The following is an 18,122-nucleotide window of genomic DNA, read 5'->3' as shown; positions in this document are numbered from 1 at the left end:
AAGTGTAAAAAGTGAAAGTTTGATTTATGATTATTATTCTGTCCAATTACTTTCGGACCCTTAACAAAAGGGAGGCACATATGCAAACTGTTGTAATTCCTACAGCGTTCACCTGATTTGGATGTAAATACCCTCAAATTAAACCTGACAGTCTGCAGTTAAAGTAAAAATCTTGTTTAGAGTCAAAAAGTTTAAAATTGTGTCGATTTCACCACATTTATGGACCTAACTGTAAATATATACAGGTGTCTGTTGTTCAATTCTCTTTGTCCTTGCTTAATATTTTTTCTTTATTTAAAACAGCAGTTTCTGTGAAAACAGGAGTAGAAATGGAGAACTATGAATTGCAAGTATCATTCAAGCAGCAAAAACAGATATACTGTAAATTTGTGACGTAGTCTGCATCTGAAGTCACATTTTCATCTTCTGTGTATGAACATGTGCATGATTGTTATCTACAGATAGACATTCTGCAATTGCTATTTATGTTGCTTCACTGTCAATCACAAATTCTCCATGTGGCTATACGACAGAAAAATATCAATTGTATACTCCAGAATATCAATGAAAATCGTAGGTCACCTAGGTAGCTTTTGTCTATTTTTTTATCTGAATATAGTGAAAATACTACCTTTGAGCATAATGTGACCTACCTGCAATATTGTTGCAAATAATCAGTCTAAACTTGCTATTATTTGTTTTTCAGGCAGTTCATTTGTCTCCAATTCTACCCGCACTAACTCCTCAGATTTGAATGTCGTGGAAGTAAAACCTGCATTTCCTGGTGAGAGCACACCAATCGCCCGGGCACATGTTCACTCTCGGAAACCACGAGCTGGTGTCGAGCCTGGCAGCGGTGGAGAAACCTCAACCAGTGCTGTCACAGAAATCACTGATTCTGCTGAAAGAGAGCACCTCGTTGGTCTTACAATAGGTGGCATAGCTGCCCGGTTGCCCACTCTAGCTGAATCCCAAAAACGAGCACTGTCCCAGCTAGATTTTAATGAGGAGGGAATGCAGGACAGTGCACCACATTGGAAGAGCAAGAGACTACAAGCGGATGGGACTTTGTTAGATTCAGTCACAAGTCCTCCTTCTGAATCCAGTCCTTCCAAACCAGAAGAAATTATCACGGTCAATTTTCACAGCCTTTCTCCCCAACTGGAGATCAACCATGATCCTCCTGGTTTGGCTCAGGAGCTTCAGGGAGGAGATCCAACATCCTGGACTGATTTCTATGATTATCTGTCTCCTGACTATTCACCAACTGAAGTGTATCTAGAGGAGAGCCAACCAACGCCACCCGACATGGAAGATGAAAATGTTCCTTTCATTGCCAGTGCGGTTCCCTCCAACACAAGGGTTGTTGATTATAGTGGATCTGGAGAAAGTTCACCCGGAGCAGCAAATGTGCTTGCCAACTCTGGTTGTCTTCTTGGATTTGTGCGTAGAAATGGCACTTGTGTGTCACCGTGTGACATCTTTACCGGATACTGCTTCAATGGGGGACAGTGTTACGTGGTTGATGGTATTGGTGCTTTTTGCCGGTAAGATGCACACATACATGTATGATAGCTACAGATATCTCATTAGGGTCAATCATGGATTTAAATTGAGGAAAAAGTTTTCCACGCAATAAACTAAATTTCATTCATTCATACATATAATGTTTGGTTGAACAGCTTTACTGAATCAGTGAGGGATGCTTTCATGTTGCTTCATGAAGATTTAAAGCTGCAAATCATTTGTTTTGAATCAGTATTTCAGACCATAAATGAAAGACCAAGTCACTTAAGTCACATCATACTGTTTGGGAACTCTTGAGGTTTGGGTTAGAGCCAGTGGTGGAAACAGTACTAAAAAATCATGCTTGTGTAAAAGTACCATTACTTGCCCAAAATGTTGTGCACGTAGAAAAGTATCTGTTGTAAATATTATTCAAAGTATGAGTAAAAAGGAGACCTTTCAAAAGTACTCAAGAGTAGTGAGTAGTGAGTATTATGATGTGAAAAGCTGATGCATTTACATGTAACTTGTGAATGTGTGTAAATGTAACATTCTGTAGTGCATTTAGTTTTTGCTCACACAACGTTTTAAGACGTTAATATTAGGTTGGACTTAGGTTGTGATGTCAGGTGACCAAAATTCAATCTCTAGATAGCATCTAATGACAATGTTATTTTAAAGAGCTCCTATTATACATGAAATAGGGTCATATTTTGATTGTAAGGGTCTCCAACAACAGTCTAATATGCATGCAAAGTCAAAAAACACTTTCAATATGCATTTATTTTTTACCTAATTATCCCAGTGACTCCCATATGAATCGTTTAGTGATTCAATTGTTCCCAAACCCCTCCTTAGCGCGAAGCTAATCTGCGCTGATTGGACCGATGACAGCCTGCTGTGATTGGTCGACACTGACAGGCTTCAGCGTGAGACAGAGTGAAATGCCCAGCAGCTAATTAACAATATAAAAGTAGTCACAGTGCACACACGTTTTATAGTGTAAAGCGTGGATTTTGGCTGCCAGTGGGTGAATGTAAATACAGACGATGGACTTTAAAATACCAATAACGACTAACTATTTAATTGACCAAAAGGGAAGAGATCTTCTAGACCAGGGGTGGGCAAGCTTGGTCCTGGAGGGCCGGTGTCTTGCATAGTTTAGCTTCAACTCTAATCAAACACACCTGAACATGCTAATCAGTGTCTTCAAGATCACTAATTATTTATAAGCAGGTGTGTTTAATCAGAGTTGGAGCTAAACTGTGCAGGACACCGGCCCTCCAGGACCGACTTTGCCCACCCCTGTTCTAGCCCGTCACAGTCTACCTGCTCTTTTCACACACACACACACACACACACGCACGCATGCACGCACGCACACACACACACACATTACCCTCCTCCTCAAAGGACACAACACCAAAACATTCAAAAACAGAACACCAAATAGCTGAATTATTTTGTAACTTGACCGTTGCATGTGTAGTAACAGCTGACGTTCTGTAAACAAAGCGGCACGCGTCGCGTTTTCAACGTGGCTTTACATGCGATATGAGAATATAAAGAGTTAACTTTAACCTGATACCGTACACGCGGTTACAAGTGACAAAACGCAACTAATTACATAATTTGCAAGCTAGAGTAAAAGAGGCAACAATCTTAATCACACGGACTTACACTTGTGAAATGGAGGAAGAAACTGATCCATGATGCAGATGCACTGATCCATGTTCTAACATAGTCCATCAGTAGACTTTTCTGATCCTTCCTTTAACAAACGGCCGATTAAGTCTTTTTTGTAAGCATGTAGTTTCCAGAAGCACTGCACAAGGCTGGGCTATAATGCTAAGGGTTTTTTTGCAAAACTGAACCTTAACCACTGACTCTTCACAGTTTCATCTTTGGGTAGAGACTGTCAATAATATCCATCTGCGCACAGCGTGACTTCATTCGACCGGTGTGTGTGTGGCTTTTTTTCTGTGTTAGTGGGCGGGGCCACAGGTTTCAAATCTCCCGGGTTTGCACGTGCAACTACTGGGCGGGGCTTGTGTTTCGTAGCCGCGTCATCGCGAAACACCTAATGACTCGTTATCAAGACGACTCTTTTGAGGCACTATGAATCGACTCTTTTATAGATGAATCAACAGTTTTAAACACTGTACACTTACAGATTTAAGCCTTAGCTGGATATTTCACTTCACTTAGAGCTGTGTTACACACTACATGGAAGGTCAATTATGTAGCCAGAGCTACGTATGGCTACATTTTGTGTTTACAAGGAATGCTACTGGGCGGTATGATCAGTGCTTAATTTGTTATTAGCATGCCCAGTGGCTCACTGTGTACGTCGGCGGAGTTGAGATGCAGAGAGGAGTTGACCACGACGACGAGGTTTGAGAAAGCAGGTAAAACAAAAACAATTGGCAAAAAATAAAATAAAGAAGTGAGAATGTGGTATCTGAAAAACGGGGTAAAAATCAAGCAGCTGCGAGGGCTTTTTTTTTCTGGATTGCTTTTGAAAACATTGTGGCTTCGTTTAGGGAAGGTGGTAGGCAGGTTAATCGGTGCTTTTCAAAACACTATTGGTTGGGTTTAGCGAGGGGGGTGAGTGTGGGGATCAGTTGGTCGGTCGTTCGGTAAGTCAGTCAGTCATTTGACAGTGGCCCCTGGTGGATTTACATAAGAACAGAAGGAGCGAATGACACTCGCAAGAGAAATTTGAGATTTGAGCGGCCTCTGGTGGATTTGTGAAAACAAAAACTGCAACAAAAAAAAAACGTACCTCCTAGGACGTATTTCCCGATCTCCAGAAATGTATAGAGGGGTACACATCAATAATGAGCCTGGGTTGTATTTTATTTGATAAACAAAACATACAGTACTGTTAGTAGATTAGCATCAGTGAAATTGAAATTTGACTTGAAATTTGTCGAAAGGAGATTGTACAAAGACAGACTGATGCATTATTTTTCCATCTAAACATCATCCAGATGGCTATTTTTAATCTTAAAAGTTTTACATTTGTATCTTTTTTTTTGTGAAATGTTGCGAGGTAAAATTGAAATAGCTAAGCATTTAAACTTGACAATGACTTTTCTCTTTATAGTTTTCCAAATGCAATCTACAAATTAACTCTTTGCAATATTTTTAAATGCAAATATTAGTTAAAAATTGCATAAATAAAAAATCTAATTTTAGAATTTGGTAAATTTGGAAACAGATTTTAGGCAAGGGGGTATGTGACCACGGACTTTTAATTTTCAGCCAGGCAACACAAGGGCTTCTGGTGAACTGTTTTTCCATTACAAAATTGTCACGTTTAAGATCTGATTTCTTTAAAAATCAGCGATCTTCACTGCCTGTTACATATACGATATGAAGTGGGTATCAGTTTGGACAAGAAGCACTGCGTTAAATTCAGTTTCTTACCCCAGTATTTTCAATGGAATTTCTGCCCTAGCCTGTTGTTACTGTTACGCTTGAACAACTAAATGAATGCTTCGGTCTATTTAACTGAGTGTATTGTAATTACATTACAACATCGATGCTGTAAAAACAACCTTGGGAAATTTAAAATAGTCACATTAAGCTTTCACCATAAGTTTATCTTTAGCTTTAAAACTCTAGCTGTGCATAGAGCCCTTATAGTAACATTTGTAACCAGGGCTGGCGTGTCCATATAGGCGACCTAGGCAGCTGCCTAGGGTCGGCCCGGCTCTTCTCTTTTGTCTGCGACAATCCACATAGTCCTGACTTTCCTCCGTGACACGCTATTAAAACACCCATTTATCTATGCTTTTTTAAATTACATTTTAATTTTATGCACAAATCACTCACAAAATCATCTCAATCAATAAAGATGGACGAATTCTTTCAAAATAGAGCTATTTAAACTATCTGGTGAAATTTCATTTACATCGCTAAAATTCATTCATTTATTTTTCATTCATTTATTTTCCTTTGGCTTAGTCCCTTATTTATAAGGAGTCACCGCAATGGATTGAACCGCTAACTATTCTGGCAAATGTTTTACGCAGCAGATGGCTTACCGCCTGCAACCCAGTATTGGGAAAACATTGCTTATATATTGCAGAAAAAATTTATATCGCAATATCAGATTTTACCAATATCGCACAGCCCTATTTTAAAATTTATTTATAATGTATTTACTCTGTAGTGCAGTTTTCTGTAGTTCAGTCCCAACAGAGAAACATCTAAGAGCTTATTGGAGAAAGCAAGAAAACCCATATTATCTATATGAGTAAAAGACCCCTTCAGTGTTTCTGTCAGGATCAGTGGCATCTTATCAAATGCTCATAATGAATTTGAAGATGAAGCTCAATCCTTTGGTCATGTTCATGCATCTGTCCGTGTGGGATTATGTTTGTTTGACATTTTTAAGAGAAGCTTACAGCTGGTCTCTAAAATGTTGCAAAATCAAATGTTGGGATTGAAGACGGATTGAGTCTCAGTTGAAGGCATCTCTTGGGAACAGTAGTTAACGGCCGTCCCTCAGTGATCTTGAAACTGGGCCAAGCTCCTGCAAACATGTGGGACTGGGCTAACCAGGTCATGCACGCCGTCAGTTGCCATAGGGTTTATAGGAAAGCTTTAGCCCTTTATCTAAATGCTCCGTTAAACAGTCCAGTGATCCTAACGTAACACCATTTTGACATATTTGTGCATGTGATTACGCATCCCATTGCTTTCATAAAGAGAAAGGTCAGACAGGCCACACCATTATGTTCTCCTGCCATTATTTTGCTGCTACATCCACATAAAGGTGCTTCTAATGCTGTCTAATGCTGGGAAATGTTTGGTGACAAAACCATCGCAACATTGTATTTATTCAATCTTCATCTGTTAGAAATATCACAGATTATTAGCTGTTGCCTTAAAAATTATGTAGCTGGGTAGGACAAAATGTTCAGTTCTCAAGTATTTTCATCAGTAGCCTTGAGAAAATCTAGCATGGTGCCTTCATAAGCCTGTTATTTTGTAAGTCATCTAATAGTGACAAAAATGTCATACTTTTATTACTGTTAGGCTAGGGCTGGACGATTTGGCCTAAAACCAAAATCTTGATTAATTGAACCTTTTAACTCGATTACGATTAATGAATGATTATTTTATTTATTTATTAAATTTTTTGCCCCCATAGTTTACTGATTAGTTTTGTCCAGTAAATATGCTAACACAGGGCTTGACATCAACGTTTAGTAGATTTCCAACATTACTAGCCACTCACCATTTTCACTAGCCACAATTTTGTTGTTGGGAAAATATATTTTATATGCATAAATTTGACTTTGGCATGCTAAAATTACTTGATTTAGATTTTGTGTTATGTCCACATGCCTCCTCATTCATTTCACTTTTTGTGTGTGTTGTGTATTAGCTTGCTCAATGTGTATGCGCAAATGGGTTGTGTCGCATTGCAATCAGTTTTTATTTCACATGACTTTTCAGGGCTCAAAATTAGGGATTTATCAAATTTATCTCTGACCACACCAAAAATAAATAATTATTTCTTAGCCACAAATTTTATATGTGTCAAAACAAACAAAATATAGCTGTATACATGCGTTTTTTAATTCAACAAAAATTTTCTTTAAAAAAATTGACATTTAAAAAGAACTATTGTTGTGTATCTAAAATATGCACATTAATCTGTCCAGGCTAAAGGTCCCAGATCACCAGTTAACTACACATAAACAGGGAGTTAATCTCCTATTAAAGCAATGTAATTGTAAAAAAAAATTATAATTAAACTAGCCTATATTAACAAAAATAACTGTACGCAAAAGAAAGCAGGTAAAAAAAACATACCATGAATAATAATGAAAGGATGATCAGGCACAGACTGTTAATGTTAGGCCTGTTAATAATCTGTTCAAAGAATAATTAAAACAAAAGCGGTGACCGCTGCTGCTTACAAAAGGATATATATATTTTTTAATCCTGAGCTCTTGAAAGCAGCATAACTGTGGGTGCACGATCAATGCTTTTTGTCCAGTCTATTTGAAAGAAAATGGATCGCACCAGTTGCGTTTACTCTAGGCAAATAAATGGGAGCGCGCGCGCTTTTTAACAGTTGCGCGCATCTTCAGAACCGCAGAACCACACACGTTTCAGGCACACACAATCCAGCACACTCGATCTAGGCAAACCATATATGGGTACTAACTAACTCCTTAGGAGCATTATCGCCACCTATTGAATTTCACAAATATGGTTTCCCATTTCAGTCATATATCATTATTATGTCGTAACGATCATTTTAACATCTATGCAGTTTCTGAACTTTAATTATGTAAATACAAATAATTGGTTAAACATTTATGACTTTATTCACGTGTCCACATACACAAAGAAAACACAAAACACAGTCAATTGACGGATTAAGTAATAAACTAATTCAGGATCTTAATATTATCATACTTGGTTAAAATCGTTTTTGTTGTAAAATATAAAAAGCAAACAATAATGCGTCACATTAAAATTAATTACTAGTTAATAATTTAAACAATATATAATATAGTAAAAAACTGATTATCTTAACTGATTATAAACTACTATCTTTTACTAAACTGTAGCAAGTGTTAGTATATATAATCTTTATATATATATTGACTCTGTCAGATAATAATGACTGATAGAAAACTGTTCACTCTATTAAATTGAATGGCGATCGGAAACAACGCTCCCCATTCGCCCATCTCGATCGCAATATTCGTGAAATAGTAAACACTATTGTTTATTGTGTACAACATTTATTAACAATATATTGATAATATATTGATATTGATGACGATGTCCGTTAATAACATTAACATCCCATTGTAACCATATATGGTTTGCCTAGATGGTGTGTCCTGGATTGTGTGTGCCTGAAACGTGTGTGGTTCTGCAGGCCTGCAGCTGGATATTATTGGCTGTGCGCCCGAGCGATCATCTGCTCTCTTTTGCTCGCTCGAACAGTTATTTTTTTCAGTCGTGCTGCTTCTTGATTGTAAGATCGCATTTTCACGAATATTGGGCCATCTCTATTGTCGAATCCTGCTTTTAAGAAAACTACAATTAAAAAATTATTTCCAACCAGCCAAAGTGGCTAGTGGGAGTGTCTGTCGAACCCGCCACAGCTGAAATCTACCCGCATTTGGCGGATTGTCAAGCCCTGTGCTCACATATTACAAGTAAGAAATTTTTGAATGAAGAGTGCATTACTTGATTTTAGAATAATTAAAGGAAACACACACTATCCATGATTATTTACTTCAATGCTGAGCAACTGAAATTAAAACACACATTGCAAACTGTCACTCTTTTTTATATATATATATATATAAAAAAAAGATAAAATAAATAACTTGCACTTTTGGAAACAAAATTAATTATTATTATGTTTTTTTATATTTAAAGTAGAAAACAAGCAGTATCTCGTCTAAATAAAATACCTCTTGTGTATCCTGTAAATGATATTTAACAGTGCATTTATTAAATATTCTGTGATAAAATATTTTAATGTAAATAATAATTTATTGTAATGGAAAATATGCTGTCTCAAGGCTTTTCCGGCATAGCTTCCAATCATCATCAATGTAGTGCAAACGTCCAATGTGTAGTTACATTTTATAAGAGGTGTGCAATCGCAGGTATGCGACTGAGCGAAGGTTGCGCTGGACCACACCCGTGTTCGACGCAGAAGTATAAATCAGTCTTAACAGTATGGGGTCACATGACTCCACATGCGGTAGGGAAAGTAATTGAAAAAATTGAGTTAGATCAATTGTAGGTTCTGAATGTCGATTCCTATTATTTTTCGATGAATTGTCCGGCCTTATGTTAGGCTGCATTTCAATGTTCTTACTTTTATTATCCAGCATAGTGAGCCAAACCTTTTCCAATTTTTTAAAAAATTGAAATAAAAATTCATTATTCATTGTGTCATATTTATAATTTAACTGTATAATCTCAAAGTTGTGGTTCGTATTTCTTATCATGCATTCTTACAGTGGTATACAGAATACTCAAATACTAGAGAGATTATGTTAAGTAAAACCACCCCGTTTAGATTCTAATTCACAAATTCGGACTTCATTCGTTCATTCATTTTCCTTCGACTTAGTCCCTTATTTGTCAGGGTTCACCACAGGCGGAATGAACCACCAACTATTTTGGCATATGTTTTACGCAGCGGATGCCCTTCTAGCCACAACCTAGTACTGGGAAACACCCATAAACTTTTACATTCACACTCATACACTACGGCCAATTTGGTTTACCCAATTCCCGGGTAACCCGGAGCACCCAGAGGAAACCCAAACAAACACTGGGATAACATACAAACTCCACAGAGAAATGCCAACTAGCCCAGCCTGGACTCGAACCAGCTACCTTCTTGCTGTGAGGCGACAGTGCTAACCACTGAGCTACTGTGCCGCCCCCAAAGTCGGACATGTTCGCATTTAAGAATTTCATTCAGTGGGCTTTTGAATTAGATTTTAACATCTGTTATTGGCTCATGTTAAGCCAGGCTTGAATTTAGTGAAAAATTCAATGGAGACTCACCATGAATGAATCTTCTGAATCAGTGAATTGTAAACTGGAGACTCGCTATGATCAGATCATTTAAATGAATGAGTTGTTGACCTTAGAACAAATGCAGTTCAGATCAGATCAGTCCATTTCACTAATATTTTTTTTTAATTAAAAATATCTTTTTAGTAACTAAAATGAAAAAGCTTTTTCATAGTTTGCAACATTTATTTCCAGTTCAAAATAATGATGAAAGGCTTGTTTTGATGAAATGTTGATTATGATTATGCTTTAGAATATATTTAAATAAAACAAAATAAACATACAGTGCATAGTAACTATGTAAAAATACTGCCCACCACCAGTTTTTTAGAACATGAAAAATTATTTAAAGAGGTGGTCCACTACGATATCATACTTTAAACTTTAGCGAATGTGTAATGTAGCTGTGTGAAAGGAAACAACATCTCTGAATGTAATATGCTCAAAGTTCAATGCAAAGGGAGACATTGGCTTCTACAGAGTTAGCTTAGCAAAGCCTACAGCGAACGAAGCTTGGGGACTACAAAAAAATACATCCAGAATAGTGAGATCACAAACGCTTTAGGTTGCGTACATTCACCATGCGCATACACCCCGTGCACCAAAGGGGCGTGGCCAGAGGCACTGTAACGTTATAGCAGAGAAGCTAACATGCCATCCAAACACTGCTATTTCCACAGAGCGTCTTCTATTTCTGTATTTGGGCTTCAAAACTTATAACTCTAGCAATTGACAAAGGAGAGCTTCCAGAATCTCCCAGTTCAGTACTGGATTTGGCTAAAAACTCCTCAAAGAAGAAGCCGCTCCAACCATAATAGACGAAGCTGTGGATTGTGAGCCACAACCTGTAAGTATTTTTATTTGTAGAAATTAATCAATTAAATGCACAATTTCTAGCGTATGTTGTAGCAAGGTTGTAAACAAGGATGTAAACAACGGGAAATGCTGTTTGGCACAGCTAACAATTTAGCTACAAATTCATATTTATCCGTCAAACCTCTGTAAACTGACTGACAGTATTTACACAGCGCAAAAGCACGTGCTTGTAGTGGCGTGACAGTTTTCCTGGTGGCGTGGAGCCGATCCGTGAATCACAGTACATTATGTTAGCTGATCAATCAGATCCTCTTGAGGGCGGGCCTTTCAGAGGAACTAGGAAATATGACAGTCGTTTTCATGTTAGCTGAGTAGCTGTATAAAATCAAAGTAGGCTATATGAAAAAATAACGTGATTTTTTTATAAATGAAGCTTGAGCACACATTGCTTTGCATCTTTTAAACACAACCAAGAAAAAATTATTGCAACTTTATATGATTTTAGATTCACAGTTTTTACTAATTTTTTTATTTTATACAAAACACCAAAGATTTAATACATGTGTAATTGGATCGTAAATATTAAATAATAATAAATATTTGACAATTTTTTTACAAACATCTTTCTTGTGATATGAATCGCTGTAATTTTAGTACCACAATGTGAAAATCTGAAAGCCTGCCCTTGTGGCTTGGCGCGTATCAAACTATACTAAACCAGCCTCCACTGCCACCGCAGCCCCGCTCAGAGGCCCATTCAGATCCTTATTAAACATTTGCCAAAAGGGATTTGTGTCAGAGCCCAGATCTTTGAATGTGTGTATTTCAGTTTAAGAGCTAAAGATCCTGCCTCAAGCTGCTGGTTTGGGCCAAACTACTGAGATTTTAGGAACCTTATTTGAGTGTAGTGAAGCCTCAAGGCTAGATGTGAAGTGTGAAGCTGTGTGTTTGAGCAGAAGATCGTTCACTTAACACATGGATTCTGCTCACGCTCTCACATCCACAACCTCACCCTGTTTGTCTTGCTTTATTAATATAAGGATAATATCTTCAGAAATACAACAATAAATAAAAATTATCTCACCTACGTGATTAAAATATTATTATTAATAAAGTAATAAGTAGAATATATATATATAACACACAAACACACTCACCGGTCACGTTATTAGGTACACATTACTAGTACAGGGTTAGACCCCCTTTTGCCTTCGGACCTGCCTTAATCCTTCGTGGATTAGATTTAACAAGGTACTGGAAATATTCCTCACAGATTTTCAGATGTCCATATTGACATGATAGCATCACGCAGTTGTTGCAGATTTGTCAGCTGCATATCCGTGATACGAATCTCCCATTCCACCACATACCAAAGGTGCTCTATTGGATTGAGATCTAATAACTGTGGCGGCCATTTAAATACAGTAAACTCATTGTCATTTTCAAGAAACCAGTCTGAGATGATTTGCGCTTTATGACATGGCATATTATCCTGCTGAAAGTTGAGCTAGAGCCACTGCCCCTGTGACCTCATTGGCTGAGGTGCCCCGTGACCGTCACACTTAGCGTGATTCCTGCGACCATCACCCCCCCCCCCTCACTGAGCGTGATTTCCGCGACCGTCATCACCCCCACTTAGCATGATTCCCGCGACCGTCACCCCCTACCCCCACTTAGTGTGACCCCCCACTTAGCGTGATTGCCGCGACCGCAAATTTCAGTTTAAAAAAAAAATCAGTTTCCTGTTCTTAGCTGACAGGAGTGGCACCCGGTGTGGTCTTCTGCTGCTGTAGCCCATCCGCCTCAAGGTTTAACTTGTTGTGCGTTGTGAGATGCTCTTCATACCTCAGTTGTAACGAGTGGTTATTTGAGTTACTGTTGCCTTTCTATCAGCCCGAACCAGTCTTGCCATTTTCCTCTGACCACTGGCATCAACAAAGCATTTGCGGGCACAGAACTGGATATTATCCCTTTTTCGGACCATTCTCAGTAGAATATAGAGATAAAAATTCCAGTAGATCAGCAGTTTCTGAAATATTCAGACCAGCATGTCTGGCACAAACAACCATGCCACATTCAAATTCACTTAAATCACCTTTCTTCCCCATTCTGATGCTCGGTTTGAACTGCAGCAGATGGTCTTGACCATGTCTACATGCCTAAATGCATAGCTGCTATGTGATTAGAAATGTTCGTTAACAAGCAGTTGGACAGGTGTACCTAATAAAGTGGCCGGTGAGTGTATATACACTTAAAAATGCTCCTTGTTCTAACTACTTATTTAAAATTAGCTCAAACAACAGAATTCTTGAGGATTTTTGGGACAAATTTATTGTTTTACGTTTAGTCTGTTCAGCCTATTTACTTTGTAAAATAGTAAAAATTGTAAAAACTATTAACTTAACTTATTTGTGTTTGAACGACATGAACGGTTTATGTGCAACCCAGCCTATATATATATACATACTTCATTTGTACAATAATACGATACAATAAATAAATAGAATGTTATATATGTGTTTTTTTTTTGGCTGTTTATTTATTTATTTTTAAGCAAACCTCCACCCACTTTGATTTATTAGTATATAATAGCAACTTCCAATCAGACTCTGGACTTCAGTGTGTGGCACATGCCGTAGGGCTAATTGTCGATCATTGAGAGAAAGAATAACAGAATGATGTCAACACTAATGGGGTCAGTGCTATTAGAAAAGGCCAGCTTTCTTACTGTAGATTGATAAAAATCATCTATTAGATTTTAATAAGATCTGAGGGGCTCATGAGAGGGTGGAGGTTTTACTTAATGATTGGTAGATATGCATAGTCAAAACATGTTGACCAACCAATGGCTTACATTAAAAGGATGGGTAGTTAGTAACAGACCATATACAGTTTAAAATTGATCTCTTTGACCCAATGAGTAAGCATGGCCTATATACACAGTAATGCAGTACTGCAGTATTGATTTTTTTCACTCACTACAAATGTTACCCATTGACTGTTGATTGTATATGGTTTGTGTTTTGTTTTTGACTGCCATCATATCACATTTCTATTTGTTATGCATTTTATTTGGCTTTATTATTCTAACAGAGTTTCAAATATATTGAAAACCTCCGACAATATAATTATGGCAGCACATTTAAAATATTGTAAATGAGCATATTACTGCTTATTCTCTGTTGGACCACATAGAGGAGCACATGCATGACCTTGACTCGGTCATCTGTCCAGCTCTGCAGCTTTGCAGTAGTCTAACCTTACAGTAGAATCCCTAGAACAATAAATGGGTCAGCAGGCCACACAACACACAGTGAACAAGGATACTTCCGTCTGCAGTTACATATGTGTTTGTCATGGCCAGTTTGTCTGAATGTCTAAAAGAAATCACACACAATGTGATAACACCTTAATAATATCATATAAATGTGTATCTGTGTGTATTTAATATTACATTATATATTACATTTTATGTTTTTATTTGATATTGTTTTTATGGATTTTTCTTTGTTTATTCAGATTTACTTAGGTTCGTAAGTATTGACTTAAAAGCCCAAAGATTTCAATATGAATAACACAATTTTAAAAAATCTTGCCATTTGAGCAATAGTTATCTGAACCAGTACATGTTTAATTCAGTTTTTATTTAAATTGTTTTATTTGAGGTTTTTCACAAAACTTTTGACAAGATTTTTTCCTTTCTATATATGTCAATTTTTTTTTTATTTGTATATTTATTTATTTATGTTTGTACTTTTATTTTAGTTGACTTTTATTTCTTTAGTTTTAATTTCCAAAAGGAATCCTAATTGCACTTAACAAGTTTACAATGATAATAAAGCTTGTTAACAAGTTTTTAATGATTTCTAAAGGAATTAAATTACCTTGTTTCGTTATCTCATCTTCATTTACAAGTAGCAGGGTATTTACAGCTGTAAATTTCTTTATTTATTTCTGCTTGCATCTGGCATTTTCGTATACTGCAGTTACACCTCAAAACATTTTACTACTCCCTAACGCCCCATTCACATGGGGGCGTCATCGGCAACGCTTCCCATTCACTTTGAATGGGTGATGTCAGGCATCGCCGAACCACATTGTGGATCCGTCAGCGCCACTTCAGCGGCGTTGCTCGCCGCAGAAGTTGGGAAATTCTCAACTTTTCAAGTGCCAACGGAAGCGTCAGCCAATCAGATTACTTTATTTAAATACCCTAGCTCAGACAGTAGCCAATTGTGGACTAATTTCATTGGCTGACGATGCTATGACAATCACGTCAGCCCCAACTTCAGACACGCCCTCTTTCAAGCGTTGACGATGAAGCCCCATGTGAATCGGGTAGACTGATTTATACTTCTGCGTTGGTGCATTGGTGTAGCCTTTGCAGAGTCACATAGCCCTCACCATGGCTGACGCAGATGGTGATGCGCACCTCTCAAAAAATGTAACTACTCTGTACTAGTGATGGGAATGTTGGATCATTTTACTGACTTGAATCTTTGAGTCTCGTTCATCGAGATGAACAAATCTTTTTTCGAGTCATTTCATTCATTTGGTTTAATTTGCCAAAATATTATTAAAATGTTACGAATTGCTTCCAAACACATCTACAACAAGCCCAAAAGGTTGATCACACGACAAATAAGTCATAAATAGAATACTATAAGAAGGAGAAAATAATAATTCAATGTTTACCTGCTCTTTTGTCTATGAAGGTATTTTTGTCTCTTTGCTCAGCTCACCTCTTCATGTCTTCAAATGTCAGTGGTTCGTTCACGTTACACTGACAGTCACATATAATCTTAACCAATGTACACAGTCTGAGCCGATAGGAGCCATGATGATTAGTTCACCTTTCGAGTCTTCTGGTTCTTGAGTCGTTCGTTCATCACGTGATAGATCGACTCAAACCCAAGGACTCGAGAGGTGAACGGATCAAGTCTCTTTCCGGCTCTTAATGCATATGATTGAAGCTGTGGTAACACTGGGCTTTTCCTCCCATAGACTTCCATTCATACGCACTTGAATGCATCAGATTGGAAACGCAGGGTCATGCGTTAAGTTTTGCAGTTTGCTGCGGTGCAAAGTTCAAGCTTGGTGAACTCTGACCTGCGAAATCGCATCACTTTGACTGCGTGAGACCAATTGAGGATCAAAACATGACCTCTCTGGACAGAAATTTAAAACATGGAGCTATCGCTCGCTTTTTTTATGTCTAATCATCTTGTTTAATCCCACCCCTTTTCGCAGCGCCGTACGACAAACACTCAAACACACAAACACACAAAGCCTAGTGTGACCGCAGCTTGACCCGTGATGAACAAATGACCCGATAGAGGACTCGAGAGATGAACGGATCAATTCTTTCTCCGGCTCTAAACGCATATGATTGGCTCGTGAGGAACGAATGACTCAAACCCGATACAGGACTCGAGAGGTGAACGGATCAATTCTCTTTCCGGCTCTAAACACAAATAATTGGCTTCTGCCTTTCCGCGATGAACTACTCATAAGACTTGAAATGAACGATACCACCTGCACAAATGTGCGCAGTCTGCACACGCGCGGATGAACAAATCACTCCCTAAGAGGACTCATAGTTCCCGAGTCATATTGAAGATTCGTTCAAAATGAACGAATCGTTCAAGAACGACCCATCACTACTCTGTACTCTGTGATTGGTTGCCTTGGTACCGGTAGGAAGCTTGAGTGGTGCTAAGAGCCGCAGAACTGATGGAACAATTGCTTACAAGTGTGTAATCCCGTGAAGGAGTTAAAGATTAAAGCTGCGGTCAGTTTGTGTGTGCGAAATTCTGTCGTGCGGCCCTACGAAAAGGGGCGGGATTAAACAAGATGATTAGACATTAAAAAAAGCGAGCGATTGCTCCATGTTTTAAATTTCTGTCCAGAGAGGTCCTGTTTTGATCCTCGATTGGTCTCACGCAGTCAAGTGATGCAATTTTGCAGGTCAGAGTTCACCAGGCTTGAACTTTGCACCGCAGCGACATGCGAAACTTGACGCATGACCATGCGTTTCCGGTCTGACGCATTTGCGTGCGTATGAATGGAAGTCTATGGGAGGAAAAGCCCAGTGTGACCGCAGCTTTAACTTTTGTTTTGTGTTTACCTTATGATTAAAGTTATTGCAAGTCCGATGGTTCACCACCTGTGAATGAGTGAGTTTTAGCTACTTGTATCGTTCAGAAAAAACTAAATACCCGTGAAGAAACTCGACACAGAGGAATATAAAAACCTACTGCCAGCTAGCATTTCTAAAGTTTTTGCAGAGCAACACAAACAGCGCGCAGAAAAATAAATGTACAGCTACGCGCAAGGCAGGCGCCTTGGGTCACGCTGATCAATCAACGCAGATTCTGCCTTTAGTCCTGCCGCGGCGCCACATGCGGCGGTAGTGGCCATTTATGTATATATGTGTGTGTGAGTGTGTATGTGTATATATATATATATATATATATATATATATATATATATATATATATATATACCTGCACAAATGTGCGCAGTCTGCGCACGCGCGGATGAACGAATCACTCCCTGAGAGGACTCATAGTTCCCAAGTCATATTGAAGATTCGTTCAAAAAAATATATACATGTATGTACAGATGAAGTCAGAATTGTTAGCCTCCCTGAATCATTTGCTCCCTTATTTTTTTTCCCTACAAAAATTCCCATATTTTCTTCAACACATTTCTAATCATAATAGTTTAATAACTCATTTCTAATAACTGATTTATTTTATCTTTGCCATGATGACAGTAAATAATATTTGACTAGATATTTTTCAAGACACTTCTATACAGCTTAAAGTGACATTTAAAGGCTTAACTAGGTTAATTAGGTTAACTAGGCAGGTTATTGTATAGCGATGGTTTGTTCTATAGACTATCGAATAAATATATAACTTAAAGGGGCTAATAATATTGACATTAAAATGGTTGTAAAAAATTTAAATACTGTTTTTATTCTATACATAAAACAATAATGCAAATAAGACTTTCTCCAGAAGAAAAAATATTATCAGACATACTGTGAAAATTTCCTTGCTCTGTTAAAAATCATTAAGGAAATATTTAAAAAAGAAAAAGAATTCAAAGGGGAGCTAATAATTCTGACTTCAACTGTGTGTGTGTGTGTGTGTGTGTGTGTGTGTGTGTGTGTGTGTGTGTACATATATATATATATATATATATACCTT

General features: G+C 37.8%; 1 protein-coding gene across 4 annotated transcripts in view; it reads left to right on the top strand.

Moving 5' to 3' along the window:
• The window catches only part of cspg5b (chondroitin sulfate proteoglycan 5b), a 104,367-nt gene that overhangs the window by 20,311 nt on the left and 65,934 nt on the right, over window positions 1–18,122 (top strand). For all 4 annotated transcript variants that reach the window (XM_056479934.1, XM_056479931.1, XM_056479930.1 and 1 more), the window contains exon 2: window positions 707–1,547. In XM_056479934.1, coding sequence (XP_056335909.1) covers window positions 707–1,547 — 841 coding nt within the window. The remainder of the gene's footprint in view (window positions 1–706; window positions 1,548–18,122) is intronic.

The sequence above is a fragment of the Danio aesculapii genome, chromosome 19 (genome assembly GCF_903798145.1).
Source record: "Danio aesculapii chromosome 19, fDanAes4.1, whole genome shotgun sequence".
In the NCBI taxonomy this organism is placed as follows: domain Eukaryota; kingdom Metazoa; phylum Chordata; class Actinopteri; order Cypriniformes; family Danionidae; genus Danio; species Danio aesculapii.
The sequence above is the reverse complement of the archived record's forward strand: the minus strand, read 5'-3'. Positions and strand labels throughout refer to the sequence as shown.